This window comes from Coregonus lavaretus (genome assembly GCF_964263955.1).
Source record: "Coregonus lavaretus genome assembly, chromosome: 23".
NCBI classification, from domain to species: Eukaryota; Metazoa; Chordata; class Actinopteri; order Salmoniformes; family Salmonidae; genus Coregonus; species Coregonus lavaretus.
In genome coordinates, this window is record NC_140010.1 from 20,674,923 (window position 1) to 20,699,687 (window position 24,765).

The following is a 24,765-nucleotide window of genomic DNA, read 5'->3' on the forward strand; positions in this document are numbered from 1 at the left end:
TATGTCTCTCTGGATAAGAGTGTCTGCTAAAGGATGTTGTCAGAACCGGCTGATGTGGATGTGGTGGAGGAGTCACACGCAGGACACAGAAGCTAAGTCAACCGACTTTACTGCACAAAAATAAAACAAGACACTGGGCCTCAACAAAACAGGAGGCGAACGATACGCAGCAGTGCGTAAAACACTAATCCTAGGCGCACGAAACAAACAGTGCGACGGACCAGAATAAACAACATACGAAAATACGAGCAGCACCAAATGACAGGCGAACAATAACACACAACACACGACTAACAATACGAGAAACTTATAGGGGACATCATTAACCCAAACGGAAACAGGTGTACAATACAGACAAAACCAAACAAACATCGATAACATACAACAGTGGTAGCTAGTACTCCGGGGACGACGACCGCCGAAGCCTGCCCGAGCAAGGAGGAGGAGCAGCCTCGGCCGAAACCGTGACAGATGTAAATAAAGAGCATATGTTCAACTCCATAAAAACACATTTTCCCATCTCAAGAGGTTAAATAAAAAAATTACTAAGTGCCAAATAAAGTAACAGGGTTGATGAATTCATCTTAAATCAGCCATGAATCCCCTTGTGACAGGAAAAGGGAAAGGGGGATACCTAGTCAGTTGTACAACTGAATGCATTCAACTGAAATGTGTCTTCTGCATTTAACCCGACCCCTCTGAATCAGAGAGGTGCGGGGGGCTGCGGGAATGGAAGCTTGTTGTGTGTAGCAGGGAGTGGCAATTGAATGCAAGCTTCACTGAAAAAAAGGAAATTGTTGAAACATTTCTAGCCTGTCTATCTATGGGTAACAGGGTTGATGTGTTATGCTCGACCTGCTCAGTTTTCCACCACAAAACACCAGAAAACAGCCAAAAATAGTATAACCAGCTCACCTGCTTTTAAACTATGATTTTACTATTAGATGTTCAATATTTCTTTTGAAAAAAATATTTTAAAAGGAATAGCTTCACCGTATTAAAACTAAAGTTCAGTTCACATAACACCTTATGACATGACCTTAAAGTGAGGGACAGACATAAATTAATCACTAATCACATCAAATTAATTATTTTTTATTTATTTATAAATAATAATCTTCAGAACTGACTTTGTCAAAGCAACAAAATAACTAGGGCTTTACAGTGATGGTGAAAACTTGGAGACAATTTTAGGTTGAGGTTAAAACATTTCAAAAAGTCACAGAGGGTGCATGGAAGAACATATCAAAATGCAGATTTGTGGCACTTTAGCAAGTCTTTATTCATATAGAAAATCTGATTGATTAAATTCTCCATGTGGTCTATATTAAAGAGCACTTCATTTAATATAACAGGCTTTTAAAAGTCAATATTGGTGCACAATTTCTACTTAAAATATTAAAGGGGACGCCAAAGACAAAACAATTTTGTGGATCGACTCAAGTGCTATCTTGTTTTATCATGCATATCATACTGTATGACGGTACTGTGTAGTACAGAATGCCTGATAGTAAAGCATGGCTCATAAACAGTGACAGGAGCCTTAACTGGCAGTGTGTGTGCATTCTTACAAAAGCTCTGGCATGCAGACAGTGCTCACATTGTGGAGGTAAACACATTTTTTGACATATATACACTACCGTTCAAAAGTTTGGGGTCACTTAGAAATGTCCTTGTTTTCGAAAAGAAAAGCAATTTTTTGGTCCATTAAAATAACATCAAATTGATCAGAAATACAGTGTAGACATTGTTAATGTTGTAAATGGCTATTGTAGCTGGAAACGGCTGATTTTTACATAGGCGTACAGAGGCCCATTATCAGCAACCATCAGTCCTGTGTTCCAATGGCACGTTGTGTTTGCTAATCCAAGTTTATCATTTTAAAAGGCTAATTGATCATTAGAAAACCCTTTTGCAATTATGTTAGCACAGCTGAAAACGGTTGTGCTGATTAAAGAAGCAATAAAACTGGCCTTCTTGAGACTAGTTGAGTCTTGGACAAGATTTGGAAAGGCACACACCTGTCTATATAAGGTCCCACAGTTGACAGTGCATGTCAGAGAAAAAACCAAGCCATGAGTTTGAAGGAATTGTCCGTAGATCTCCGAGACAGGATTGTGTCGAGGCACAGATCTGAGGAAGGGTACCAAAACATTTCTGCATCATTGAAGATCCCCAGGAACACAGTGGCCTCCATCATTCTTAAATGGAAGAAGTTTGGAACCACCAAGACTCTTCCTAGAGCTGGCCGCCCGGTCAAACTGAGCAATCGGCGGATAAGGGCCTTGGTCAGGGAGGTGACCAAGAACCTGATGGTCACTCTGACAGAGCTCCAGAGTTCCTCTGTGGAGATGGGCGAACCTTCCAGATGGACAACCATCTCTGCAGCACTCCACCATTCAGGCCTTTATGGTAGAGTGGCCAGACGGAAGCCACTCCTCAGTAAAAGGCACAACAGGCGATTTGGAGTTTGCCAAAAGGCACCTAAAGGACTGTCAGACCATGAGAAACAAGATTCTCTGGTCTGATGCAACCAGGATTGAACTCTTTGGCCTGAATGCCAAGCGTCACGTCTGAAGGAAACCTGTCACCATCCCTACGGTGAAGCATGGTGGTGGGAGCATCATGCTGTGGGGATGTTTTTCAGCGGCATGGACTGGGAGACTAGTCAGGATCGAGGGAAAGATGAACGGAGCAAAGTACAGAGAGATCCTTGATGAAAACCTGCTCCAGAGCGCTCAGGAACTCAGACTGGTGCGAAGCTTCACCATCCAACAGGACAACGACCCTAAGCACACAGGAGTGGCTTCGGGACAAATCTCTGAATGTCCTTGAGTGGCCCAGCCAGAGCCCGGACTTGAACCCGATGGAGAAACCTGAAAATAGCTGTGTACCGATGCTCCCCATCCAACCTGACAGAGCTTGAGAGGATCTGCAGAGAAGAATGGGAGAAACTCCCCAAATACAGGTGTGCCAAGCTTAGCGTCATACACAAGAAGACTCGAGGCTGTAATCGCTGCCAAAGGTGCTTCAACAACGTACTGAGTAAGGGGTTTGAATACTTATGTAAATGGGATTCAGTTTAATTTTAAAAAAGGTGTTCTTGCTTTGTCATTACGGGGTATTGTGTGTAGATTGTGGGAAAAAAACAAGATAATCAATTTTAGAATAAGGCTGTAATGTAAAAAATGTGGAAAAAGTCAAGTGGTCTGAATACTTTCCGAATGGACTGTACATACATTTGACATCTGTCATACATGTCCAGCATTTAACCCTTTGCACTCTGCATTTGCAGTGCTTTCAAAAGCTTAGTCTATGGAGCTTATTGATAGTGTCTGATTTCTGATAGTGTTTAGACAGGAGGACTGTGGATGGATGCTGAATTAAAGCATTAAAGGAAGCAGAGAAGTAAGTTGCTCATTAAAGTGTTTGTTTAAACATCCACACTTGACTGGCTAAACCAAACTAGAACATTGAGCGAGAACAATTACATGGACTATTGCCCTTCAACTGTGTTCCCTTGTACAACGTTCATACCGATAACTGCACCTCAGTCTAGTATTGTCATTCTGCACAACCAGTTGTCATCTGATATTGTGGCCAAGTTAACACATGGTTAATTAAAGAGACTAACATATTTCTATAATGCCACTAATTAGTATTGAAATGGAAAGGCCATCTTTTTCAAATTGGAAAGGTCTGTCAGATTGTATAGTTCCCTTTATTGTGAAGTTGAACCAAAATGTTTTCGATAATGTTTGTTAGATGATATTACATAATTGTGTCTCATTGACAATAGCACCATTTTTAAATAAAAAAATTAACATCGTAAACGGATGTCGCTTTTTGCCGAAGAATGAAGTCACGCACATTGAATGACTGTGTGTGTCTTCCTATCTGAAAGGCCCATGTATGTCTGTGTATTTGATTGGTTGCCTGGGTCATCAAGAATGCTTCCTTCCCCTCTGTGTCATTCCTCTGTGGTGTGAGGCAGCAGTGTTTGCTTACAGTTTTTACATGTGTGTTGTGTTCACTCTATTGTATAAGCCTTGAGTCATTGGAAATATAATTTTGGCCCAAGACAGTAGTCAACAACATACTCAGTTAAAATGTCTACCCCCATTTCCCATGGTCTTTAATTAGATTGCCGAGCCATGCATTTAGAATACATAATTTATAACGCTATTATAGGGGGGAATTGTTTGATTGCCCCAAGCATGGCATTCTGTATTCTGGTGTAAATGTTCCCAGCTATGGGGCCGACAGATAAGTTCACCTGGCTGCACTTGAACAAAGCCCTGAATGACGATCCGTCTGCAACCCTGGGAGTTAGTTTCAATCCAGTGAGTCGCCAAATGCTACATTACTTTCTACTGAGGGGATTTAACCTCAGCTCAACTCCCCTGCCAACCTGGATCATTTTGCTGTATGATTTTTAGAGATGACATGGAGACCTTGCGAAAATTACTAGAAAACCACCCTCCTATCTTACAAAATGAGCGGCGTTCAAAGTTAAAAGCTGTCATTTTAGTCCACAGGATTGGCTATTGAAAGGCCTGCTCTAGCGTGCATGCTATGGGGGGGGGGGGGGGGGGGGGGACGACTGTTATGCAAACTGCTCTTTACTGCTTTAAAGCTCTGAGAGTGCCGAGATGGGACTACACACAGAGACAGAATAGCTATAGAGAATGTTCAGAATCTACAGTACCAACACTTACAAATAGATAGAGCGATAAATATATGGAATTAAAGTAAAACATTATTTGCTAGCTACTACTGATACCTGGCATATGATGTTTTCAAGTCATTTGACTGAGCTGAATGATGCTTCTCTCTTTTATAGCTGTCAGGGCTGTGGTGTGAGATTGAGGAGAGAGGACGAGATGAGATGTGAGAACGGTGGTATTAGCATGGGCTGTCACACGGCCATTTGGATGAAAAATTGTCCTTGGGTAATTCTCTAATGAAGAAGTGAAATGGCAAACACAGCACTGGAGCCCTGAGGAATGCATGAGCCTACTCATCCTCTGAGGCGATGTGGCTCTGGAGGAAGTGGTGAGGGCAAGTCGTAATTCCGTCCATGCCCTCTTGAAAGACAGATGTGGTTGAGGAAGAACAGTCATTGTAGCTGAAAGGCACAACTACTGCTGAGGGCAATAAATGAGTACAATGAATATACGGAACATCTATTCAGGCCAGCACTAGTGTACGGTACAAGCTAAGCAGCATTAGTATGTTTTAATATGCTGCTCTGTGCATTGGGATGCACAATTCTTATGGTAAAGTAATGCTTGTCTGGCTGTGCACTAATTAGGGAGAGACAGTTGTCAAAGGTCAGTGTGTGTGCGTGTGTGTGTGCACACAGGTACGTGCATGCTTGCATGTGTGCGGATGTGTGTGTGTGAGTGAGTGCATATGAGTGTGCGTGCATGCGTACGTGAGTGCATGCATGTGCATACGTGTGAGTGCTTGGGGATGTCAGCATGGGAACTCCCCTGCTGAAGCTAATCCAGCCTAATCGGCCACATCTCAGACACTACAACACGGAACACAGCCACTAGTGTCCTATTTTGGGACCTACCCTCTCTCTGGTGCTGTAAATAAGAGCCATAACCTCCATTTTAATGGTTCGACCTGGACGCTCTTATAGTGATCCTTTTGTGGTCACTTCATTACAGACACATAGTGCCTCTCGATCCGCCTGGCCCCGGTGTCTGTCTGGCTGTGCTCCCTGGCTGGCTGGCTGTGGGATCTGAGAGCTCCCACTGTGGGACCCTTTAAGATAGCTTCCCAATTTAACCCAATACATGTGGACTAAACAGCTAAACTAACACAGACATACTGTATACATATGTAAATACAGTGGGGAGAACAAGTATTTGATACACTGCCATTTTTGCAGGTTTTCCTACTTACAAAGCATGTAGAGGGTACACTTCAACTGTGAGAGACGGAATCTAAAACAAAAATCCAGAAAATCACATTGTATGATTTTTAAGTAATTAATTTGCATTTTATTGCATGACATAAGTATTTGATACATCAGAAAAGCAGAACTTAATATTTGGTACAGAAAACTTTGTTTGCAATTACAGAGATCATACGTTTCCTGTAGGTCTTGACCAGGTTTGCACACACTGCAGCAGGGATTTTGGCCCACTCCTCCATACAGACCTTCTCCAGATCCTTCAGGTTTCGGGGCTGTCGGCGGGCAATACGGACTTTCAGCTCCCTCCAAAGATTTTCTATTGGGTTCAGGTCTGGAGACTGGCTAGGCCACTTCAGGACCTTGAGATGCTTCTTACGGAGCCACTCCTTAGTTGCCCTGGCTGTGTGTTTCGGGTCGTTGTCATGCTGGAAGACCCAGCCACGACCCATCTTCAATGGTCTTACTGAGGGAAGGAGGTTGTTGGCCAAGATCTCGCGATACATGGCCCCATCCATCCTCCCCTCAATACGGTGCAGTCATCCTGTCCCCTTTGCAGAAAAGCATCCCCAAAGAATGATGTTTCCACCTCCATGCTTCACGGTTGGGATGGTGTTCTTGGGGTTGTACTCATCCTTCTTCTTCCTCCAAACACGGCGAGTGGAGTTTAGACCAAAAAGCTCTATTTTTGTCTCATCAGACCACATGACCTTATCCCATTCCTCCTCTGGATCATCCAGATGGTCATTGGCAAACTTTGACGGGCCTGGACATGCGCTGGCTTGAGCAGGGGGACCTTGCGTGCGCTGCAGGATTTTAATCCATGACGGCGTAGTGTGTTACTAATGGTTTTCTTTGAGACTGTGGTCCCAGCTCTCTTCAGGTCATTGACCAGGTCCTGCCGTGTAGTTCTGGGCTGATCCCTCACCTTCCTCATGATCATTGATGCACCACGAGGTGAGATCTTGCATGGAGCCCCAGACCGAGGGTGATTGACCGTCATCTTGAACTTCTTCAATTTTCTAATAATTGCGCCAACAGTTGTTGCCTTCTCACCAAGCTGCTTGCCTATTGTCCTGTAGCCCATCCCAGCCTTGTGCAGGTCTACAATTTTATCCCTGATGTCCTTACACAGCTCTCTGGTCTTGGCCATTGTGGAGTGGTTGGGGTCTGTTTGATTGAGTGTGTGGACAGGTGTCTTTATACATGTAACGAGTTCAAACAGGTGCAGTTAATACAGGTAATGAGTGGAGAACAGGAGGGCTTCTTAAAGAAAAACTAACAGGTCTGTGAGAGCTGGAATTCTTACTGGTTGGTAGGTGATCAAATACTTATGTCATGCAATAAAATTCAAATTAATTACTTAAAAATCGTACAATGTGATTTTCAGGATTTTTTCTCTACATGCTTTGTAAGTAGGAAAACCTGCAAAATCGGCAGTGTATCAAATACTTGTTCTCCCCACTGTATGTCTGAAATTGTTTCCTGTACCCTATGAAGTGCACTACTCTTGACCAGGGACCAGGGCTCTGGTCAAAAGAAGTGCACTATAAAGGAAATAGGGTGCCATTTCGAATGCACACCAAATCTACTGAACAAAAATATAAACGCAACATGCAATAATTATATGGAAATCAGTCAATTGGGCAGGGGCACAGCCATGGGTGGGCCTGGAGGGCATAGGCCCACCCACTGGGGAGCCAGGCCCAGCCAATCAGAATACGTTTTTCCCCACAAAAGGGCTTTATTTCAGAAATAAATACTCCTCAGTTTCATCAGCTGTCCAGGTGACTGGTCTCAGACGATCCCACAGGTGAAGAAGCCAGATGTGGATGTCCTGGGCTGGTGTGGTTACACGTGGTCTGCTGTTGTGAGGCCAGTTGGACATACTTCCAAATTCTCTAAAACGACGTTGGAGGCGGCTTATGGTAGAGAAATAAACATTCAATTCTCTGGCAACAGCTCTGGCGGACATTCCTGCAGTCAGCATGCCAATTGCACGCTCCCTCAAAACTTGAGACATCTGTGGCATTGTGTTGTGTGACAAAACTGCACATTTTAGACTCGCCTTTTATTGTCCCCAGCACAAGGGAGTCAGAGGTTGATTCCTATTTCAGTGTGTTTGAACGTATAGCGGTAGCATTGAAATGGCCCGAAGAGGTATGGTGCCTATTACTTCAGTGTAAACTAACAGGTAAAGCCCAAGAGGTTCTGGCAGCGCTACCTCTTGAAGACAGTTTGAATTATGAAGTGGTCAAAGCTACTGTTCTTCGTGCCTATGAGCTTGTTCCTGAGGCATATCGACAGAGATTTAGGTTTCATAAAAAGTCTCCTACTCAGACTTATGTGGAGTTTGCTAGAGACAAAGGAAATCTGTTTGACAAATGGCACAGTGCTAGTAAAGTAACTGATTTTAACTCTCTACGGGAGTTAATCTTGTTAGAAGAGTTTAAAAATTGCTTACCCGAACGCATTGTAGTTTATCTGAACGAACAGAAAGTATCCTCACTGTCGGAAGCGTCTGTATTGGCAGACGAGTTTGTGTTGACGCATAAGAGCGTGTTTTCGGCTCGTACGGAGAGCAGGGCTGCGGAGTTGCTAACTTTTAGTCCTAGTCGACCAGCAGTACATCCAGCGCGCCCAAAAGATGTGCGTCACTGTTTCTATTGTCATAAGGTGGGACATATGGTTAATGATTGCTTTCTGCTAAAACGCAAACCGGGGATGCCTCAGCACGCCAGGCCGCCAACGGGTGTTGGGCTGATTCGTACGGTTGTAAGGCCGGAAGCAAGACAGAAGCCTCATAGTGAATGTGGTTTGAAAGTCCCTGTCCCAGATCACAGTTATGAACCGTTCATTTTTGAGGGGTTTGTTTCTATATCAGATGATGAAGCGTCTCGGCGTCCAGTTAGAATCCTCAGAGATACTGGTGCGGCGCAGTCGTTCATACTATCTGATGTGTTGCCCTTGTCCAATAATACATATTGTGGTTCCAGTGTGTTAGTACAAGGAATTGAAATGGGTTTCGTCCCAGTGCCATTGCACTTTGTGCCATCAGCTTCTTGATATGCCACACCTAACAGGTGGATGGATTATCTTGGCAAAGGAGAAATGCTAATTTACAGGGATGCAAACAAATTTGTGCACAACATTTGAGAGAAATAAGCTTTTTGTGTGTATGGAACATTTCTGGGATCTTTTATTTCAGCTCATGAGACCAACATGTTGCATTTATATTTTTGTTCAGTTCATTAACTGATAAGCTAACACAAACATACAGAATGTACAACAGTGTCTCTGAAATGTTTGTGCTAGAAAGTAACTTAAAAGCCTATGTACAGTAATGCATTCCAACTTCATTTGACTGAAGGCGATGTTTCAGCAAGCGACCCACTTCTGAATTGGATATGATTAAACATACAGCAGTTTGCACAAACTGTTTGAGCATTTTGATTGCCCAATTACCCAAAGGTGACTTATGCAAGGTTACATAATCTTTAGATTATTTTGTAGGAAGTTGTGTTTGATCTACAAATGCTCAGATGCACAGATGTGATCATCATTATAGTAGATGAATATGGCGATGGGTGAATGTTTTTGCTAATCCAACCATGCCTCACAGGGACAGACCATAGAGCATGTGAACAAGCTTCATAATCATCCGCGATGAGAGGGGAAAAAAACAACATTGAAAAACATTTTGTCCCATTGGTCAATTTTCTGAATCAAAAGGATTTCAATCCCTCTATGCTCCTCTGTGTTCATTCCCTTTGATGCCTTATATTCACAAGGAAATCATTTCTGACGACTGCACACCAGTCAGCTCCAATAACTCAACAATAAGTGCTCAGTTGAATAACAGTGCAGCCTAGTTACTGCCTGAACTGAGCATGCCCAGTGCCCACTAGTGTGGGGTTCAGCTGCTTGGTAGAAGGGTGCAGGAAGACTTGGCAGCTGCCTATGTAGTCTGGAAATGGAATGATGCTCCACTGTGTTTGGTTGGTACACTGCTCCCCTACCGCATGAAACTCCACTTTTAATGTAACAGTTCTGAAGAGTCTCAGGAGAGACGTCCATAGCTGGGCTCCCTGGTGTTTTATTTTTCTGGGTTTTGTTTTATGTGATTGATGTCAGAGAGAATCCCAGCTAGAGCCCCATCACTCTGTTGACCTTTTTGAAATTTAACATTTCTCTTTCTCTGTAAATGGCCATGGGCCTCCTCCATTTCTCCTTGGCTCATGTTAGTGGTGGTATGTATTGCTGGGAGAAGGATTGTGGGGAGATGAAATGGTCCTGAGGCTCTTTTAGCCGTCGTAGTGTGTACATCACTGACTGTGGCCATGTGGATCAGAATTAGCTCTCTGTTTCTAGTTTTCCTCTCCCTCTCTCGCTAGCTCTCTCTCTCACTCTCATCACACCTCTCCTTTTCTCTCACATCTCTCTCTCTCTCACACGTGATCCCAGTCGTTAATTGATTCTCGGTTTTTGAGAGCTGACAAACTGAAAGGCCTGATTGCGGACAGCTGTGATGGTTGGAGGTTGAACAGTTGCTGGAAGGTGTTTACACTGTACAGGGAGGGCAACGCCTTAGCACCAGTGTGTGTCTCTCACTCTCTCTCTTTGTTGCCGATTAAAATTGGGTGGGGTGGTGGTGATAGTGGTGTGGGTGGTGAAGATAGTGGTGGGGGTGGGGGTGGTGGGGATGACAGGGGTCTCTGACAGCCCATAGCTAGCCTCAGGCTATTTGCATATAATCCAGAATGTTATGAAGAATGATCAGATGAACTGCAATTAATTGCAAAGTCCCTCTTTGCCATGAAAATGAACTTAATCCCCCAAAAACATTTCCACTGCATTTCAGCCCTGCCACAAAAGGACCAGCTGACATCATGTCAGTGATTCTCTCGTTAACACAGGTGAGAGTGTTGACGAGGACAAGGCTGTAGATCACTCTGTCATGCTGATTGAGTTAGAATAACAGACTGGAAGCTTTAAAAGGAGGGTGGTGCTTGAAATCATTGTTCTTCCTCTGTTAACCATGGTTACCTGCAAGGAAACACGTGCCGTCATCATTGCTTTGCGCAAAAAGGGCTTCACAGGCAAGGATATTGCTGCTAGTAAGATTGCACCTAAATCAACAATTTATCCGATCATCAAGAACTTCAAGGAGAGAGGTTCAATTGTTGTGAAGAAGGCTTCAGGGCACCCAAGAAAGTCCAGCAAGCGCCAGGACTGTCTCCTAAAGTTGATTCAGCTGCGGGATCAGGGCACCACCAGTGCAGTGCTTGCTCAGGAATGGCAGCAGGCAGGTGTGAGTGCATCTGCACGCACAGTGAAGCGAAGACTTTTGGAGGATGGCCTGGTGTCAAGAAGGGCAGAGAGGAAGCCACTTCTCTCCAGGAAAAACATCAGGGACAGACTGATATTCTGCAAAAGGTATAGGGATTGGACTGGTGAGGACTGGGGTAAAGTCATTTTCTCTGATGAATCCCCTTTCCGATTGTTTGGGGCATCCGGAAAAAAGCTTGTCCGGAGAAGACAAGGTGAGCGCTACCATCAGTCCTGTGTCATGCCAACAGTAAAGCATCCTGAGACCATTCATGTGTGGGGTTGCTTCTCAGCCAAGGGAGTGGGCTCACTCACAGTTTTGCCTAAGAACACAGCCATGAATAAAGAATGGTACCAACACATCCTCCAAGAGCAACTTCTCCCAACCATCCAAGAACAGTTTGGTGACGAACAATGCCTTTTCCAGCATGATGGAGCACCTTGCCATAAGGCAAAAGTGATAACTAAGTGGCTCGGGGAACAAAACATCAAAATTTTGGGTCCATGGCCAGGAAACTCCCCAGACCTTAATCCCATTGAGAACTTGTGGTCAATCCTCAAGAGGCGGGTGGACAAACAAAACCCCACAAATTCTGACAAACTCCAAGCATTGATTATGCAAGAATGGGCTGCCATCAGTCAGGATGTGGCCCAGAAGTGAATTGACAGCATGCCAGGGCGGATTGCAGAGGTCTTGAAAAAGAAGGGTCAACACTGCAAATATTGACTCTTTGCATAAACTTAATGTAATTGTCAATAAAAGCCTTTGACACTTATGGAATGCTTGTAATTATACTTCAGTATACCATAGTAACATCTGAGAAAAATATCTAAAAACACTGAAGCAGCAAACTTTGTGAAGACCAATACTTGTGTCATTCTCAAAACTTTTGACCACGACTGTAGTCTGTATAATTATTGCAAAATGATTTCATTCATAACTTGTGGGTGTAGAAAACAAGATTGTTTTGGATTTTAATATCTCTTATAATTAAAATATGTTTTTAAATGCTAGGCCATGTGCTATGGGGATGGATGGAGAGAACTTAAGTTTGTTTGGCAAATCTGTCATACATGTTTGTTTCTGACAGACAATGCATATGTCATGTGTCACTTAGTTTTTCTGCTCTGTAAGTGTATCTCAATGCTATGTAGCCTAAGTGTCCAGTCTAACGTACTGTAGTATTAAACATCAATACAGCTACTCATACAATATGCCAAGCTCAAGGCATTTAAAAACAAGAGAGAACAGAGACGCCTAATGCAGGAAATGACATTATACCACAACACCACTTAGAGGAATTACCACCACAACAGCTTTGTCAATCTACCACGAAAATTAAACAACACAAAGACATGTGTATAGCAGTCATCTGAAAAGATAGATTGAAGATTGCAGTATAATACACAATGAGTGATCGTTTGGTTTAGCACTGTATTGCTATGCTTGTGCCTGAGTCCCAAATGTCACCCTATTTCCTATGTAGTGCACTACTTTTGACCAGAGCGCTATGAGGATATGGAATAGGGTCCATTTGGGACGCAGCTGCCTTTTACCCATCCAGTTCTGTTCTGTATTCATCCCTGTGTTTCCCATGGTCCTCTGCAGGGAGTTTGGCTGGAGAGACCCAGAGCTGCCTGAGGTGATCCAGATGCTGCAGCACCAGTTCCCCTCGGTCCAGTCCAACGCTGCAGCCTACCTCCAACACCTGTGCTTCGGAGACAACAAGATAAAGTCTGAGGTAACCATGCACCGGTTGGGTCCGGATCCATACAGTTTCTACTGCGTGTGCTAGCTGGGGAACTTGTATCCACTGCTAGCCTCTCAGCATGTTCACTACATCATCTAAACTATAACATGCAGCAGTCCTTTCTGGTTTGGCTCACACTTTGTTTCACCACTTTATTTTAAGAATGTGAAATATATAATAATAGTAGAGAGAATTATTTATTTCACCTTTTATTTATTTCATCACATTCCCAGTGGGTCAGAAGTTTACATACACTCAATTAGTATTTGGTAGCATTGCCTTTAAATTGTTTAACTTGGGTCAAATGTTTCAGGTAGCCTTCCACAAGCTTCCCACAATAAGTTTGGTGAATTTTGGGCCATTCCTCCTGACAGGGTGTAACTGAGTCAGGTTTGTAGGCCTCCTTGCTAGCACACGCCTTTTCAGTTCTGCCCACAAATGTTCTATAGGATTGAGGTCAGGGCTTTGTGATGGCCACTCCAATACCTTGACTTTGTTGTCCTTAAGCCATTTTGCCACAACTTTGGAAGTATGCTTGGGGTCATTGTCCATTTGGAAGACCATTTGTGACCAAGCTTTAACTTCCTGACTGATGTCTTGAGATGTTGCTTCAATATATCCACATAATTTTCCTTCCTCATGATTCCATCTATTTCGTGAAGTGCACCAGTCCCTCCTGCAGCAAAGCACCCCCACAGCATGATGCTGCCACCCCCATGCTTCACGGTTGGGATGGTGTTCTTCGGCTTGCAAGCTACCTCCTTTTTCCTCCAAACATAACGATGGTCATTATGGCCAAACAGTTCTATTTTTGTTTCATCAGACCAGAGGACATTTCTCCAAAAAGTACAATCTTTGTCCCCATGTGCAGTTGCAAACCATAGTCTGGCTTTTTTATGGCGGTTTTCGAGCAGTGGCTTCTTCCTTGCTGAGCGGCCTTTCAGGTTATGTCGATATAGGACTCGTTTTACTGTGGATATAGATACTTTTGTACCTGTTTCCTCCAGCATCTCCACAAGGTCCTTTGCTGTTGTTCTGGGATTGATTTGCACTTTTCGCACCAAAGTACGTTCATCTCTAGGAGACAGAACGCGTCTCCTTCCTGAGCGGTATAACGGCTACGTGGTCCTATGGTGTTTATACTTGCGTACTATTGTTTGTACAGATGAACGTGGTACCTCCAGGCGTTTGGAAATTGCTCCCAAGGATGTACCAGACTTGTGGAGGTCTACAATTCTTTTTCTGAGGTCTTGGCTGATTTCTTTAGATTTTCCCATGATGTCAAGCAAAGAGGCACTGAGTTTGAAGGTAGGCCTTGAAATACATCCACAGGTACACCTCCAATTGACTCAAATGATGTCAATTAGCCTATCAGAAGCTTCTAAAGCCATGACATAATTTTCTGGAATTTTCCAAGCTGTTTAAAGGCACAGTCAACTTAGTGTATGTAAACTTCTGACCCACTGGAATTGTGATACAGTGAATTATAAGTGAAATAATCTGTCTGTAAACAATTGTTGGACAAATTACTTGTGTCATGCACAAAGTAGATGTCCTAACCGACTTGCCAAAACTATAGTTTGTTAACAAGACATTTGTGGAGTGGTTGAAAAACGAGTTTTAATGACTCCAACCTAAGTGTATGTAAACTTCCGACTTCAACTGTATTTCTACTGCTGTGTGCTAGCTGGGACACTTGAGTCCACTGCTTATACATTATGAAATGTATAGGCCCCATAAAGTTGTTATACCAGTTGCTAACATCATATTGGGAAAATAGTCAGTGGGAGGGCGCTGGGCAGCTGAGGTCTGTTTCAGTTGAAACCTATAAAACATAGCAAAGTCCGCCTCTGCTCTCATGTTCAGTACATCATCTAAAATGTATACCTTTTGTGAAGCCTTTTGCGAGAATAATTCAGCTCAGGATAAATTCCAGTTGCTAGAATTGTGAATTCTTCTCACATTAGTGGATAGATAGTATTAACTACTCTTGCCTCATCTGATATGCCTCACCCGTATGCAGGGATGTTGGATAGCTTGGTGTGTGCGTGATATGTGGGTGATATGTGGGGACATTGACTGGTTGAGGTGGAGGGATGCTGAGATGGGGGGAGGTTGAGATGCAGGGATAGGAAGATGGAGGGATGGGGAGATGGAGGGATAAGTTGCAGGTCAGATGCCCTCTGGGAGGGATTGGAAGAAAGTCATTAGGTCAGCTGATGGCTTCTCCTGGAACACTGCTGACGCGCATCTCATTGCCTCTCTCAGACTATGAGATATATCACACAGGCAACATGGGCAGACACACACACACACACACATCCGTGATTACACACATACACACCCCATAGGCATGCACACACATAGGCACACGCACACTATTTATAGTACTGCAAGGCAATGCACGTTAGCTGTGTGTGGTGTCATGATGGTGCCTTCTCGCCTAGCAGTATCTTGGTTATTTTTGGACCAGAAGGCTGTGTGAAGGGAATGACTATTTACTGGGTGCTCTATTTTGATAACAGCAGAGCGAGGGAGTGTCTAGTAAGTGTCTTCATAAACAGTAGGGAATATACATACATACAGCATGTACTGGATAATGACAGCATGTAGCCTGCAATCTAGTGAACCAGTGTCTATCACCTTTGCCAACACCTCTTTGGTTGTGCATTGACTGAATATGAATCAGCCATAAAATGGCACATTTACTGTAATAACAGATGCCATGATGGGGTAAAACCTTGTCACTAAATAAATTGTCAGTCAATTGGAGCAGAGAACCCAGATAAACAGGGTCTCTGATTTGTAATGATTTTTCTCCTCTGTGTTTAATTGGAGTTGAGAGGTACAGCAACAGCAGCAGTGCTGATCCATTCTGTTGGACCTGGCAGCACATCTGCTGACTGTTGGCACCACTCCTCCGGTGTGTGTGTGTGTGTGTGTGTGTGTGTCACTCTGCCAGGTCATCACTTCCTCTATCACTCTGTCACTAATATGGCAGAACGCTATGGCAGCGTGTCCTGGGCCTTTCTGTCTGTGTGCAGCCACGTGTTTGACATGGCTCTAGTTTATTACTAGAGAAAAGGTACCTGAGTGAAATGAAGAATAGGATTTATATAGGGATGCCTCCAGGGATATTGTTGTCAATGCTGAAAACTATGACTAAGTATGACTTTTGTGGTAGACAATTGAACAGTCAAGAATATTAGCTACGCTATTGCATACATATTTGTACTGCTCTTGCTCTATCTATTCATTTTGATCCAGTTGATCCACTTACATCCTTCCTCTCCTCTCCCTGTTCCTCTCACCAGATCCGGAGGCAAGGAGGGATCCAGCTGCTGGTGGATCTACTAGATCACAGAATGACCGACGTTCACCGCAGCGCCTGTGGAGCTCTGAGGAACCTAGTGTACGGCAAGGCCAACGATGACAACAAGATCGCCCTGAAGAACTGTGGGGGGATCCCAGCCCTGGTCCGCCTGCTGAGGAAGACCACCGACATGGAGATCAGGGAGCTGCTCACAGGTTAACAGAGTTTGGTGACAAGTTATAACATAGAGAGACATAACATAGCCTTGCTATATGACATTATAAAGCATTATACCTGGATGCGTATGGAAGTGTTATCTCAAGTTTATACACAGAACTGTCACTGTTACTGGGGGCTGGATAACTACTATAGGCTGTAAAGGCAAAGAATCACAAAGGGAAGTTTCACATCAATATCCATAGTAGTGGGTCATCAATATAAGTCAGCTAGTTAAACACTGAATATGAAAACACGAATATCCACAAATGACTTGACTGGATAGAAATTTCATATTTTTGATGAGATACAATATGATGTGAAACTTCATCGGGGTATGGCACCACAGACATCTATTAAATGTTCATTGCCAAAAGGCACTTAGTCAATAAGAAGTCAGAGGTAAAATCCCCTAGTTATGTTTAGAGAGAGCATGTTGCTTCATCCTTTTATTATACATTTTTTACTGTAGAGAGGATTTTAAGACAGGAAATGCTTAGGAAATAAATGGTTTGTGCTGGTACTGTCTTAAAGGAGATTACTATATAAATTAGAAAGCAATTCAACGCTTGGAACACAGTCCCTCCTGTCACAAATTAATCAGGCTGCAGAAAACCTTCCCCGGCCCACAGGAATTCTGCCTATTCACTTCTTCACAGTGTGCGCCTGAGCCTCCTCTCCCCTTCCTGTGACTATGCATGGATTAATGGGACCATTTACCCGTCTTCTAGCCTTCCCTGAGCCTTCCCCGTGCCACCAACTGCCAAGGGGCGCCCTACTTAGGCATGCGGCGGTGGTTTATGACATCACAGTTAGCCAAACAAGGTTGTTGTTTCCCCCGCTGCTCTAGCAAGCCCCCCTTTTATGTAGAGGAGACCAAGATGATTATTCAGAAAGAATAAAGCTCTTTTTAATGGCGAATTTCTTGTCTCCTGAGATTAAAGATGTAGATTGTATCCTGGACTCCATGTGATGCCGAACAGGAACCCCTGTTGCTGCTCTTACACAGCCAGGGTACAATTAGTCTATTCTAGTGGAGGGATGGAGGGATAGGATGTGGCCTGGCTAGATTATGGTTAATCAAGTTGCCCTGTAGTTCTCGGAGTAGATTCATTTAAAAGTAGTAGTAGTTGGAGGAGAATGGTAGAAATGTACAGACATCTATACGTCTTATTCCATCAGAGCTGGGATGTAGTTTATTTCTTCGTATTTGTTTTGGTACCACAGTGACTCATTGTAAAGAGTGGCTGATTTGATTTGATTTGATTGGAATGTCATCTGCACTGAATCACTGTCGGCTCACGACATAGCGGCTGCGTCACCTGAACCATATAAAAACATCAGGTTACTAAAATGTAATTTCTGTCACCTTGACAACCTGCACAGTGCCCTCAACTTCCGCTACCCCCCGTAGAGATAATTTGGGTCCAGTTCTGCAGACGACCTGCTTTCTCCCCACGAAATGATGCTCTCGCACCGCCTGCCTCCCCGATGATGTAAGGCTGAGGCAATTAACCTCTTTCATCTATCCAGTGAAAGAAAAAAATCCATCAACTTTTTTTCCCACTGGAAGAAGATGATGTTATAGGCGGTTATTATCCGCCAAGCCCACCCTCGCCACCGCTATAGGCAGCAGCCCTTTCATTTTTGAAAACACAGAAATGCTGTCCGCCACCCCGAGCGTGGTAAAGTGATGCTCTCTGCAAGATTACTGTCTCCACTAATTATGAGCAATGCAGCTAGTTATTTAGAGCAGAGCAGACCACAAGGAAAATATCCCAACATGGCTGATAAGACTAAAGTAGATCTATGTAATGACATTGTTGTTGTGAGAGGAACGGGTGAAGAGTGACTGACTGCCTCACAACTGGTAATTGCAATAATAAATGCTACGGCTACGGTGTCCTAGGAGGGACATGACGTGGTGAAGGTCAACAAGAATTATAATGTGTTGGGCCAGCTTTCAAGGTCATTACAATCAGTGCTCTGAGTGTGTGTGTGTGTGTGCCCTCTGGTTTGATTTTTGATTTGATTTATTAGGATCCCCATTAGCTGACGCCAGTGGCGACAGCTAGTCTTACTGGGGTCCGACACGAGAACTAAAAATACATTACAGACAAAATACTTTACAATTTACATACATTTAAAAACATGAACATGTAGTGTGTGTGCATATATCAGTTACACATACATGTCAGTACATACTGAACATACAACAAGTAGGTCACATGGGGGAGAGGCTTTGTGCCGTGAGGTGTTGCTTTATTTGTTGTTTTTTGGGGGGGGTTGGGGTATGGAGGGTTGTAGAGTGAAGGACCCTCTCCTCCTCCTCCTCCTCCTCCTCCGGCCAGCTCTTGTGCTGTGTATGTATCTCAATCTTTGGCTGACAGCTGCTGCTCACTTCTTAACACCATCCATGGCAGAGTCACCATGTTCCTACCACATCCTACTGAAAGCAATTTATAGTGGCACATGAATCGGTTGTCTTTTATTGCCGCTGCAATTTAGGTTCAGTTGAAGTCATATGTAAATTAGGATGGTATACGCTCTGTGGACACGTATTGCCCCTGTTCAGTGTTTAGTAAAGCACCCCAGATTGAGGAGGAAGACTGAAGTCGTAGTCAGTGTGGTTAAAGAGGAGAGAGGAGAGCCCAGCTGCAGAGAGAGAGCGCTTCCTCCCTCTCTGTCTCTTTGTGGGTTACTCATACAGGCTGTGCCAAAGCCGCTGGCTTTGAATGTAATTGGTAGGCGAGAGAAAATTCCCTCATTTTTTTAGGTTGGCTGGTTTGCACATTAAATTACGGGGGAAAAAATATAAAAATCTATGAAGCCCCGGGTTCCCAGTTTATTGCACAATCACAACAGCTTCTCATTAATTCAAGACTAGGGGTGAAATATGCTGTTTTGTGACAAGTTATTAAACAGTTATAGAGCCTTACAGTTTTCAATTTTCTTTTTAATGTTTTGAAGAGCTTTTGTCCAACATGATCCTTATTTCAATTTCAGAGGAAGTATATTCAACTTTTGTTCTCCACAAAAATCTTTATACGATCCAGACCAGTTTCCACACTCATGTGCACAATATATCACCATTCCCTTCCCGGGATCTCTACACCTGACCGTTCTCCCAGGTTAAATCACTGTTCGTCAAAGTCCTATCCTATCTGATGTTCTCTGTTCAGGTGTGCTGTGGAACCTGTCGTCGTGTGATGCCCTGAAGATGCCCATTATCCAGGACGCCCTGGCTGTGCTGACCAACGCTGTCATCATCCCCCACTCGGGCTGGGACACCTCGCCCCATCAAGAGGACCGCAAACTGCACCTGCACTCTTCCCAGGTGCTCCGCAACGCCACCGGCTGCCTCAGGTCAGTACTGTTACTGGACCCTCGAGTCAATCAATCAAATGTATTTGATAAAGCTTGCTAGCTTTTTACATCAGCAGTTGTCACAAAGTTCTTTACATTTACCCAGCCTAGACCCCAAAGAGCAAGCAAAGCAGAAGTGAAAGCACAGTGGCAGGGTTAGAAGTTAGACGTCACAAGTCATGACAGTGTATGTCAACCTGAGGTTACATGCACTGGGTTGTAAGGTCTCTTCTGGGTGTAGCTTTCACTGAGAGCGGTCGGATTCTTTCAGGTGAATGTCTCCCTGCTTTGTCCCTGCCTGGCTTGCCTGCACACAGTTCCTTTGTGTTGGTAATGCAGGATGTAACACATTGCTCTTTCATTTTACATTTACATTTAAGTAATTTAGCAGACGCTCTTATCCAGAGCGACTTACAAATTGGTGCATTCAACTTAGTGGGACAACCCACTTTCACACATGAATACTCATGTAGCTTTGTCCGTATTGTGAGTATTGACTTGACGAATGAATGTTATTGATTAAGGACGTTTTATCACAGACAATGAATGCCACAAGTGTCAGACCGATTATGGGAGCACATGTAACATGCCTCTTCCCCATAATTACCAACATTATGAGGGATGTTGTGTGAAAACGGAATTAAAGCATTCTATAATTCTGGAATATTGTCAAAGACTTTCTGATTATAGCGCTGGCACCGGAAGAAAATTGGCTATGTGTCAAGTGTTTCTACTCTTTATATCTGGGCCCTTGTCTCCTGCGTACCAGCAAGAGAAGTGTCTGCGAAGAAGGAGAATAATGAGATCTTAGCTAATACATTGCCTGTCTGTTAATTTAGGGGTTATTCATTTTAGCTACAGTGCATTACCCTCTCTGTGCAATATGTCACCGCTTCTCTGTAGTGGTATTATCCGCTAATAGTTGATAGAAAGAAAACCATTAATATGCCGACACATTACCTTGTCAAAGCAGGAAGTGATTAATGAAAGGGAGGCGGACTTTGTGGGCACGCCTTGTTTCCATTGGCCACCAGACAGGTAGTCCTCTGCAGCACAACCAATCAGCACTGCAGCAGCGTGAAGTGGAAGGAAGCCCACTGTAAGTGAAATGTGCTGAGTCTTAATGCCTGCCTGTGATGAAGTATGACTGACTGTACAGTAAATCCCTGAGCTCAGCAGGCTAATTCATCTGTTTCATGGGTCGTTAAGGAACAACAGAACAGGAGCTTTGATTGAATATTTAATGTGTGGGACCAAGATGCCTCGCCACCTGCCGCCTCATCACACACCTGTCCCTCATCCTGTGACACTCATGCTGGCTGTCTTCAGAACAGAATCACCATGGCTGACAGCGTACGCAGCACGCTAGCTGACTGACATTCTTCACAGGGTGCCTCTCTGCCAGGGATCAGCTAGTGTCTAATGGGAGGAAGTGTGTCAATAGGACTATGGCCCACCTTGACAGCAAGAGAACATACTCACTATCACTATTGATCAGACTCACAATAGAGTCAACAAGCCCTTTTACCGTTAGATTGTCAGTGCACAAGAGTCAACAAGCCTATTGAAGATGCTCCATGTTCCCTTGTTCGTATCATTTCCTTTCATCTCTGGGGTCATCTCTTGTGTCTGGTCTACCCTGGGGTGGTCAGTGGGCAGTGACTGCTGTGTGTTGGAACGCCTGATAAAGGACCCTGTCTCTATCTAACCAGAGGCCATCTCTCACTTATACAATCAACTCACTCATCACTGAAGAGCCCCTCCAGAACAGATACAGATGCAGTAGATTGATCCATGGTCTTCTTTGTTTATCAGACCCATTACAAAGTTCTGGAGGTGCCGACGGAGTCACAAACAGGGCATCAATACTGAGAAAAATGGCATTATAGTTTTTTAATTGTCCAGCCAAATGACTTGTAGGCTGATCACTAGAGATGTGGGTATCTGTTGTCTTAACATGAGGCCATTTTGTATTCACATTGACCCTGACCTCTGCCATGACCTTTGACCCTAGACGGCAGTTAGTGCCTTCATGCTTGGTTCACCCACTGGAATACGTTTCCTGTCCGTGTCATATAGTTTGATACTTGTATCAGAAAGCAGAATCAATAATACCAAGGTAAACCACAGAAGCTGCAGCCCAAAGCTCAGTGAAACCAAGGTAAAAGGCAGTAACTGACGTGAGTGATGGCAGTTACTGCTTTTTTCCCTGCTTTCACTGTATTTTTTTCCAGTTACTGTAAACATGAGCCCCATTCTCTCAACACAGTGGAGGCAGGATATTTGTCCACATGATAAAGCATGTATTTAATTTATCAAAAATGTCAGTAACTCATTTTTGACCAAATGTGCAGTTACTGCTCTTTTGCTTGGTAGGGCAGAATAATCTCCTTATCTATTGGGCCCAACCTCTAACAGGAGACACAGATAGATAAAAGCCATGTTGTCCATCCAGAGGCCTGTTAGAAGACCAGGCTGGCTGCACCATTACAGACTCGTAATGACCTGACATTTAAAGGGCAGCGGAGAGGAGACAGGATAGAGGCTGTATCCCAAATCGCACCCTATGTCCTACATATTGGGCCCGTATGGGCCCTGGTCAAAAGTAGTGCACTGATGTCCAAAACATTAGGAACACCTTGCTAATATTGAGTTGCACCCCTTTTGCTGTCAGAACAGCCTAAATTCGTCGGGGCATGGACTCTACCAGGTGTCGAAAGTGTTTCACAGGGTTGCTGGTCCATGTTGACTCCAATGCTTCCCACAGTTTTGTCAAGTTGGCTGGATGTCCTTTGGGTGGTGGACCATTCTTGCTGCACACGGGAAACTGTTGAGCGTGAAAAACCCAGCAGCGTTGCAGTTCTTGACACACTCAAAGCGGTGCGCCTGGCACCTACTACCATACCCCTTTCAAAGGCACTTAAATATTTTGTCTTGCCCATTTACCCTCTGAAATGGCACACATACACAATCCATGTCTCAATGCTTAGAAATCCTTCTTTAATCTGTCTCCTCCCCTTCATCTTCACTGATTGAAGTGAATGTAACAGATGACATCAATAAGGGATCATAGCTTTCACCTGGATTCACCTGGTCAGTCTATGTCATGGAAAGAGCAGGTGTTCCTAATGTTTTGTACACTCAGTGTATAGGGAATAGGGTGCCATTTGGGATGCACCCAGGGTGGGAACATGATCTGACGGGCCAGGTTTGTCATCGTGTCAAACTATACTGTCATTAACGCCATTTAGTTATCCTATATTCAATCAAAATGATGACAAGCACTGAAGAAGTAGTATATTAAGTATTTAGTCCTGAAATTAAACTGAAAAATCATGATGATGGTTACCTACCAGCGGACAGTACAATATAACAGTGATACAGTGCTGAAGAGAAATGTCTGACTGTGGCTGTTGTTGCAGGAACGTGAGCTCTGCGGGGGAGGAGGCTCGCAGGAGGATGAGGGAGTGCGAGGGCCTTACCGACGCTCTGCTCTACGTGATCCAGACCGCCTTGGGCAGCAGCGAGATCGATAGCAAGGTTTGACTTTGTGTTCCTCTCATCTCCTTTCATAAAGCAGACCCTTTAACACGATGCTGAGGGAATGACAGACAAGGGCTGCCCATCATTACAACACACACGCACACACACACACGGATGTCCCATGTTGTGGATCTGGATCAGTGTGTTGTCAAGGTTGCCTCCCTGGCTCTCTCCACCTCATCATCCCCTGTAAATGGCCTTCTTTAATCATGATGTAGCTGCTAAACACCTCTCCTGTCCTTGCTGGTGCTCTGCATGGAGAGATAGGGGTGCTGACTTCCTTGTATTGGTGATGAGGATCTACAGTGCAGTCAGGCTAGACGCTAGCACAGATCATCAACAGCTCTGATTACACTGGTCATTTCCCAAAAGCCCATACCCGATGTCCAATTTCCGGCAAATGAATACCTCAGAGTCTATGGAGCTAGTGTTTTTCTCCTGCTTTGAAATGCATTATTTAGTATAATAGAAACAAAGCCTATTTACAGTATATTATGTTAAGATTCAATCCTCTATAAGTACTAGTCAGTGTTCAACTATTGGAAGGATTCAATCACAGGTCATGCATGGAGAAATTGACACACTCAGTCAATGTCAGACTGTTGTTCAAGGTCACCTGTTTACGGCTTGTAGAAGACATTTTTGAATCTGAGAGAAAATGGACTAGGTACTAGATACATACAGTACATGATAACCTCGAGCGATGCGCAGCACTAACTACATTATCCTGATGTCAAGCAATAACCATGACAAACTGTTCTTCCCTAATCAAATGTCTTCCATATCTGCCTTCTCTACCACACTCATAACGATGTACAGTAGGTTATGGTACCATAAAGCTCCTCCGATTGTACGACTACATACTCGCTCTAAATGAGTGCCATATTTTGTTTGATTTCCGAGGGCCTTTCTTATGTCTGGACTACTTTCTGCCAACCAGTTTGAAGGCGATCTGGCGGCCCTAATCACACTGAAAATCCTTTACAAGATCAAAGTCGGCCCACTACGGTGTTGAATGCCTCACTGCTTACTACAATGGGATTACCACTACAGTACTGCTCTGGCCTGGATCCAGCACAGCAATCTAACAAGTACAAGGAGTTAGTCATACATCAGAAAGAGATGCACTTGACTTTACTTTACCAATTGCATTTAACAGACTGGTCAATTAATGTTCCAATTGAAATCGCCTTTATAGACTGGTTAATGATTTAATTCTTCCACTGTTAATTGTTGCATTGAAGGGTTGGCATCTGCTCTGTTTAGCTGTGGAAGATGTCATGAAATAATAGACTCTCAACAGTGTAACATACAGTAGGCAA

The 24,765-nt window shown here is 43.9% G+C and overlaps 1 protein-coding gene across 4 annotated transcripts in view; it reads left to right on the plus strand.

The window, feature by feature from the left end:
- The window catches only part of LOC311099065 (catenin delta-2-like), a gene marked incomplete at its 5' end in the record, with an annotated part of 127,846 nt that overhangs the window by 93,961 nt on the left and 9,120 nt on the right, over positions 1–24,765 (plus strand). For all 4 annotated transcript variants that reach the window (XM_084139681.1, XM_084139678.1, XM_084139679.1 and 1 more), the window contains 4 exons: positions 12,864–12,996; positions 16,320–16,533; positions 19,717–19,900; positions 23,323–23,440. In XM_084139681.1, coding sequence (XP_083995807.1) covers positions 12,864–12,996; positions 16,320–16,533; positions 19,717–19,900; positions 23,323–23,440 — 649 coding nt within the window. The remainder of the gene's footprint in view (positions 1–12,863; positions 12,997–16,319; positions 16,534–19,716; positions 19,901–23,322; positions 23,441–24,765) is intronic.